Source organism: Chaetura pelagica, unplaced genomic scaffold (assembly GCF_000747805.2).
Source record: "Chaetura pelagica isolate M959 unplaced genomic scaffold, ChaPel_1.0 scaffold147, whole genome shotgun sequence".
Classification (NCBI taxonomy): domain Eukaryota; kingdom Metazoa; phylum Chordata; class Aves; order Apodiformes; family Apodidae; genus Chaetura; species Chaetura pelagica.
This window is the reverse complement of record NW_009954194.1, coordinates 3,292,606-3,300,860: the sequence shown is the minus strand read 5'-3', so window position 1 is coordinate 3,300,860 and position 8,255 is coordinate 3,292,606. Positions and strand designations below refer to the sequence as shown.

The 8,255-nt window shown below is 37.5% G+C and overlaps 1 protein-coding gene across 1 annotated transcript in view; it reads left to right on the top strand.

The window, feature by feature from the left end:
- OTOP1 (otopetrin 1) overlaps window positions 1–7,812 on the top strand; it is a 12,696-nt gene extending 4,884 nt beyond the window's left edge. Inside the window, exons 3-6 of the mRNA XM_010003135.1 lie at window positions 2,185–2,243; window positions 3,842–3,972; window positions 6,320–7,266; window positions 7,642–7,812. Of these exons, the coding sequence (XP_010001437.1) occupies window positions 2,185–2,243; window positions 3,842–3,972; window positions 6,320–7,266; window positions 7,642–7,812 (1,308 nt within the window). The remainder of the gene's footprint in view (window positions 1–2,184; window positions 2,244–3,841; window positions 3,973–6,319; window positions 7,267–7,641) is intronic.
- The last annotated feature ends 443 nt before the right edge of the window (window positions 7,813–8,255 follow it).

The following is an 8,255-nucleotide window of genomic DNA, read 5'->3' as shown; positions in this document are numbered from 1 at the left end:
CCTGCTGAGCTGTGTGTAGCATATTTCATTGCATCCAGTGACCCTGAGCTTACAAGGTTTCCAGCTAGTGTGAACTGGAGTGTGGAAGAAACAGTGGATAACAACACTGAACAAAGGGAACAAGACTTCTAACTTACATTCCACATCACCCAATGTTGCTGAATTTATCATCTACTTAGCTTAAAATAATAAAATCTAGAATGTTAACCTGAACAACCAAGTCACTTAAAAAGTAATTTGCCAGATGCCTCTTTCCTAAGGTGAATCTTCTCATGACCTTGAAATATAGGATGAAATTACAGCAGTAATTCCTTCCTGAAGTATTCCTTCCTAATTATGTATCATCTAAAAACCAAATAATTTGTTTTCTACAGAATATTTGTCAGATTCTGATGTATTTTATTCTAATGAGGCATCCTGATATGTGCAGTTACATTAATAAATATATAGATACTGCACCTGTGCAAGCAATGAAGTAACACATATCTGCCCTTTAAGAAAAGGCCATGCTTTATGTGTTTTCCCAGGCAGATGTCCCTTTGAGGCAGAGTACTGTGTGAGCAACAGTTGGATTTTATGCTATTTCTTTACCATACTGACTTTTTTCTTCCTATTTCCCCCAAATTTCTTGACTATAATGTCTGAACAGATCTTCAAAACTTACATCTTTTAAGTTTTGAAGAATTCTGTTGTATCTGCTGCTAGGTTTTACCTCCTCTATCCTGGAGTGGGAAATGGAATGTGGCATTAGAGGAGACTTAGGTGCTAATTTCAATTTGTTTGATTTCACTTGAAACCTCTACGATACCTTGCAGTCTCTACACCTGGAGTTTCACAGTGGTCACACCACCTTTTGTTAAATACTTAATTAAAGGGATGAATGAACATGTTCTTGCTGGGTGGTGTAGGCAACCCTCAGAAAACAGCAGTTTCCTCGCTTTTTCAGAAATCAGATACTACATGTCTCTGACAACATCAGCTGTGGTGTAGGGTGCCTATACTAATGGGCACAGTGGTAAAATGGACTTCCAGTTACTGTAATTGATGAAGAAAAACCCAAAGTTCTTTGCACTTTTCTAACGATTTCTGGAACACCAAACCAGGCATGTTTCTAAGAGAAGCCTTTGGAATGGTTTCTCTCCGATAGTTCACCTAACTGTCAAGTTCAGTATTCTAGGAGCTATTCTGAGTCAACAGGACTCTCAGATTCACTTTAACATCCCTGAGGAATGTTGGTATTGTTCTCATAGCTCTTACCAACACTAGGAACTATTTTTGTATCAGCAACAATCTGTATCCTGAGGTTTCCATGATCCTCCCATGGAGATTCCTGCTTTGAATACTTTGTTCCCTTTTACTTGCTAACTCAGTACTGCTCTGTCTCCCTCTTTTATTCTCCAGCTTGAGCGTTCTGCAGCATACTTGAGTCCAACTGCATGTGTTCTAATGAGGCTGTCTCTCAGGCTGATAGTGCAACTCTTTCTCTTGCTTCCTGGGTGGTTGTCGTGGGTTTCACTAATCAAGTCTGGCATCCTTTCACTTACCTCTCTCCATCTCTAGAATTTAATGTATTTAATAAATTATTCGAACTTAGCATCATCGTTGCCCATGCAATCATATTGACTATGAAATGGTGGCTTTGTTGACTGGCAAATGGTAGCTTTATTTCCTTTGAAATAAGAGGCTCTCCAGATCCAAACACTTTATATATTTTAGTGAGTCATGCTGAGACTTTCTGCTGTTGAGCTACTGACTTTGCATATAAGAAATCTTAAGTTCAACAATCCAGAGAGGTTCAGGGTGAACATCAGAGGAAATCATAAGTTATTTCTTTATTTCTATAAGAAACTATTTTCTGTGAGGGTGGTGAGACACTGGATCATGTTGCCCAGGGAAATTGTGGAAGGCCCATCCCTGAAACTGTTCAAGGCCAGGTTGGATGGGGCTTTGAGCAACCTGGTCTAGTGGGAGGTGTCCTTGCCCATGCAGGGGGGTTGGAACTAGATGATCTTAAATGTCCCTTCCAACCCAAACCATTCTATGATTCTGTGGTTCTATGATTTCATGTGTGGAGATGGAGCTACCTCACTTTAAATTATCAGAGTTTCCATCTACAGATGGACTTCCCTTTTTGAGTGCCATACATGCTTATCAGTGTAATTTCTCTCTATTCCTTTCATTTAGGTGTACTTTCTTTGGTGTCATGCAAAGGATATAATTCAGTCCTTCAAAACACTTGAAAGGTAAAGTGGATCTCATCCTTATCTGGTGTAGCACAATGCTTTAACACCTACAGTTTTACTGAATGAGGGACACTGAAAACTTAGGGAGTTTGATTCTCCTCTTAATTGAGCTAATATAAATAAAAAACTAGCTCTGTTTACTCAAGTGAGAGGATAATCTGAATAATCTGAATGGATTTATTTTTTTTTAATTTAAATTGTGGTTTTATTTTATAATGTACTACAGTCACAAAATAAGTATGTTATTATCATAAGAGAGGGAAATGGGCAATGTATGATATTGCAGGGTCACCTGATTTTTTTCAGAGGAAGGAAGCATCATGTGTCAGTCCTAAGAGTATGCACTGTATTTTCTTCATTTAGCTACTAAAAGGAATCTGCATCAGATGACCTGCAGTCATCTCTGAGGTATTTTGTATTGATCTTTATAGAAAGCACCTTTTAGAACTAGATGCAGATGTGCAAATTCACCAGGAAGTACAACCTCCCTCAGGGTATCCCATATACCCAAATCAGTAAGGGTTGTGCACATTCCTGACACCAGAACTGGGTTCTCACAGTGCAACTGATGTGTCCTTGAAACAGCTGAATACATACATTTCTTGTAGAACTAAGGACTAGTCTTTGAGGCAGCAGAGCCAGTTCTGATGTGTTTTTGGTTTTATGAGAAGATGGATTACTGTAGATTACTCTGTCTGTTCACAGAACATAAATAAACAAACATGGTAACTTAAAATACTCATTTCTAAGAATCAATGACCTGACCAGTTTGTATAGGAATGAAAAGCAATCTGCTCAGAAATGTAATTTGTGGAGAAGGTTGTCCTTTTGTTTTGCTCTCTTCGGCAAGTGTTCAAGCCTAGTGCCAATAAAGAGATCACAGAAGGTTTTGCAGTGTCCGCTGGTGAAATAGGCTCTGTTTATAAACAGAATTTTTAAAATCCCTAACTGCAAGTATATTAGTGAGAGCAGTGCAGTAATGAAGAACTGTTCCTTGGTGAAGGAACATTACCAGCCTCAGGTGCAGGAGGAAAAACACCTGGCTTGACAGAAACCAGGAGTCTCAAAGACACCTGGGGACCTGCACTCACTGTGCCAGTAGTCTGAGTGGGATAAAGCCCTCTGATGGCTTCAGCTTCTTCCAGGAAGGAAAAATCCATGGACTAGAAGTTAGAGAAGTTTGTGGTATCTCTGTTTTACCAGGCATAGTGAGTAAGAAGGAGCACTGCAGAAGGCTGTGAAATACGGCTTACAAACAAGGAACCAAGTTCAGACTGTTCAATATCTGTCATTAACATGAAGCTTGTCCAGTCCAAAGAATAACAACCATCATATAAAAAAGCATATCAGATAACAACAGCATGATATTCATGTCTTAATACAGTAAGCCATTATGATTCTGTAAAATTTTGGATGTCTAACATGAATTGTGCTCCCCTGTAGATGATCTTTAGAGAGATCGGCTATAATTCTATTTTCCCTGCACTGACAACTTAATATTTCCATGTAGCACACCCACAGAAAGTTAATCCATTTTATTTAACAGATACACAGGCATACTCTGTGCAGATTGCTTCAATAAGTGTCTTATTTTGTAGATTTGGAGTTATCCATTCTGTGTTCACAAATTTACTCCTGTGGACAAATGGAGTGTTAACAGAGTCAAAGCATCAACTGAATGAACATAAGGAGAGACTAATCACCCTTGGTTTTGGGAACATAACAATAGGTAAGCAAAAGGGTTGGTACATTTTGGAATTCCTGCTCTAAAAAGCTCTCATACAAAATACTGTGTCACTGTAGGATGGAGCTGGGTCATTAATGTCTGTGTCAACATTGTCATTCCTTGGAAAATGATAGTTGTCTGATATGTAGTCAGTTCAGATCCTAAATAAAATATGATCATTATCATTATAATATATGTGACTCAGGCCATAGTTTTCTTTTACTCACTTCCCATTTGGATGAGGTCCAGAAGAAATATAAATTCCAGAAATTCCAAACAAGCAGATTTTAAAAGCATTGTATTTGAGGAATAAAATCACTGAAGAACCCCTTTATTAGTAAATCATAGAAGTAAATTGAACATAGCAGTGTTACAAACTGAGTTTACTATTTTGTAAGTTATTCATAGCAAAAAAAGGCATGAATAATCCTGCAAATACTTCCCAGGAGAGTGGTTACACATGCCATGTGGTCCTATGGGATTCAATGGAATGGTTCAGAGGGATAGGGGTTATCTATCCATTAGTGCTGCTTTACAAGGCAAGGATTTTGCTCTGGGTGATTCTTTTTTTTATAATGAATCATTTTCTCCATTGTTAAGATGATACAAGTTGTAGTGAGCAAACATTGAGTGTAATTGCTGGGGATGCCTTCTGCTTTCAAATGCCGCTGAAGCACAGTGAAATTAGGAGTGCTTAACTTTACCAAGAAAACAAAAATTCTCACCAGCTACAAGTAATTTTCTTCCCATTAAAGTGTATTGGTACAGCTGATAAATTTTGATTATGTTCACGGAGAAAAAACAGACAGCTTTTGAAGAAGTAAATGTATGTTTTCTCACCCACATAGTTCCCGTGTCCTAAAAACTCCTGATTTTGGGTCTACAAAACCAAAGCCTGAACTAATTCCTTTTTTGCCTTTTTTTCATAGAATCATAGAATCTACATAGATTTAAAAAAATTAGGTATTTTTAATAATTACTGCCAAAGTTCACATATAAGTGAAAACTTGATTTTAGAATCTGTAAAATAGTATTTTCAGCATAACTGTGTCTAAAATTATGCCTACAATTTGACATCCATTTGCAAGTGTTACCTTCTAGATGTATCTATGGAAACCATCCATTTTCCCTCAATAGTCAGGTGGCTGAGTTGATAGTCCAGAGATTTTGTAATCATGGAGTATTAGTAGAGAACAGGCTAATCCCATTATATTAGTGGCTCTTTTTGATATTTCCATTTGTTCAATAGAGCAGTTTCCTTATATTATCTCCTATTATTCTGCTACCAGATTTGTTACAGAATTGTGAATAGTCAGAAATAACTTCTGAAACAAGGGAGAGTGAAGTAGTGATCACAGAATCATAGAATCCACAAGACAAGTTTGTAATTAACAAACAATCTACTGCAAAAGCAATTTTTTTCATCTCTCAAAAGTGTGTGCTTGAGATAAAACAATACCAACTTTCTCCTCTTCTCTTCTAAAATTATAGAAAACAAAAACACTCAGATGCAAATCTAAGACCAGCACCTGAAAATGTGCTCTTCAGCACATACATTTATATATTTATAAATAGACACATTGTGAAAATGAAGGTTGTTTTGGTTGGGTTTTTTTCTGCCACTGTAGAGTTTCTGGTTTCTGAAATTATTTGCTAAGTTTGTAAATAAACATTCAATATATTTATTTTAGAAATATAAGCAATTCTTCATTGGGATGCCTTAAGGGTTTAAAGTGCAGGCAATTGCACAGTAAGAGAGAGAATGTTTTCTTAGGTTCCTTTCAAAAGGAGAAAACTGATTTTTAATTAATTTTTTTTTAACCTGGGGCATTGAGTGAAAATATCTGTGGATTATTTCACCTCTTTCCGAGACATGAACTTTATAATAAATTGGTTTTGGTATTAGAAAATGAACTAGTATAAAGAGTAGAACTGAGTAGTTTCCTTGCTAAGCTTGTTCTTGATCTGACTGGCAGGTCCCTGAGCTTCTCTAAAAGCCTTCGAAGTTGAAGGGCTGAGGACTCAAAGCCATGGGATTTGGATTTTTTGCTATAAAAAAGTATTTCTACCAAGAACCTGATGAAGTTTGGTGCACTATAGCTAAGCATTTGATGATGATGTGATTATTGCTCAGTGGTTGAGCAATGAAATCAGAGATCATACTTCATTGCATGTGCACAAGCTTTGTCAGGTTAATGACTTCAGTGACAGGATCTATTCTTGGGTGGCATGATGTGTCATTTGAGTGAAATCTTACCTTTTATTTTTTATTATTTCATTTATATTTTGTTTATTCCCTTTAAATGAGAAACCATTATAATGCACATAACTAATCTCTCCTCTGCTTTAGTTTTAGATGATCATGCACCTCAATGCAATTGCACAACAACAACCCTCTGTTCAATATTTTCTCAAGGAATATACTATCTATACCCCTTTAATATAGAGTACCATATCCTAGCATCCACAATGCTCTATGTCCTGTGGAAGAACATTGGCCGCCAAGTGGAGCACCATCAGCAGCACAAAACACCATTCAAATTCCATGGCATGACTGTTGGGATGATTTTTGGACTAATCGTGTTAACTAGCACAATAGCCATAGTTGTTGTGTATTTAATTCAGATTGGACGTTCAAAAATCAAAAGTGAGTTAGCACTGACCATGTTTTACTTGCATGCTATCTTTGTGTTGGCTCTCATGTGTACAGCTGGAATCATTGCCCTTCTAATCTACAGACTGGAAGACAGATCATTGGATAATTCCAAAAATCCCGCTCGAAAACTTGATGCAGAGCTCCTGGTGGGCACAGCTGCAGGGTCCTGGCTCCTCTCCTGGGGCTCGATCCTTGCTATTATCTGTGCCCAAGCTCATCCAAAATATACATGGTACAACCTGCCCTACTCTGTCCTGGTTATTATTGAGAAATATATTCAGAATCTCTTTATCATTGAATCCATACATCGTGAGCAGGAAAAGGGGAACGACGATATTAAAACTCTTCGAATAGTGACTGTGTCTCAGGGGAGCACTTTGTCACTCACCCCCTCGTACAAAGAGATTTACAACAGCAGAGCTGCCTGTGAGAACAGGGAGGTGCCCTGCCTGATTAAGGGCAGTATCTGTGGGAGAGAAAATGGTGGTGGTGATGCTGCCAAAGAAGAAAAGAGTCACAAGAAGAGCTCGGTCATGCATTCAGCCTCCGATTTCTCATTTTACAGTAGAAGTTCAGTTACTAACAGCAAGCGGAGGATTCTGAAGAACATTGCTGCATTTTTATTCCTATGCAACCTTTCGGTAAGACGTTTTGAACATAATTCACAAGTTAATACCCAAAAACTTCCCAACCTTTCAAGCCTGACAAGTGTATTAAAATTATATGGTTCTGTAGTTTGTAGCAAGTAAATTTTACTTCTTCTGGAAGAATAAGTGGATACGCCTTTGGGCAACAACATTTATTTTTAGATGGAATCTGGGAGCTGAGGCTTTAGTCTGAAGTACAAAAACTGCAGCAGCAATGGGGACTGAAACCCTCTTCCACCAGCGTGCAGAAAGGGAGGGTTTTCCTGGGGATTTCTGAAACCAGTTTGCAGTTTGCTGGGGTCACAGTCATTAAGGTCTAGTGACTTGTATGTTGGTGATTAACATTGGCCTTGCATTCTTTCCTTGCAGCTGTGGATACCACCAGCATTTGGGTGCCGCCCAGAATATGACAATGGACTGGAAGAAATAGTTTTTGGCTTTGAACCCTGGATAATTGTTGTGAACCTTGCAATGCCTTTTTCTATTTTCTATCGGATGCATTCAGCTGCCTCGCTCTTTGAGGTCAATTGTAAAACATAGATCATATACGGTCCCTCAGTGAACAATTGATTGAATAATTAATTAAATAAATAACAGTTGAATGAATGGATGAATGAATGAGTGAACGTAGCAACAGCTGCTCAATAAATAGAAGATTCCATATTTTTTTTTAGAAGAAGGGACCATAGCTAATAGCATGTAATTTTAAAAAGTTTTTCTTCCACATATTTTGTTATATATGTGTTGTTACTATATAAGTATGCTTTTCAGAATTATATTAGTGCTAATAAGATGAACTACATAGTAAAGTTAATTTGATCTCTTTCAACTTGGATTTATTCATCTGGAATTTGTCTTCTCTGTAATCTGTCTTGCTTTGTTTTCATTGGTTGTGGCTTGTGAAAGGGATTTAAAAAAAAATCTAAATGACTTATGAGGGAAAATCCTAGAAACATCTAAACTGAGTGATGCTCCTGAATCAC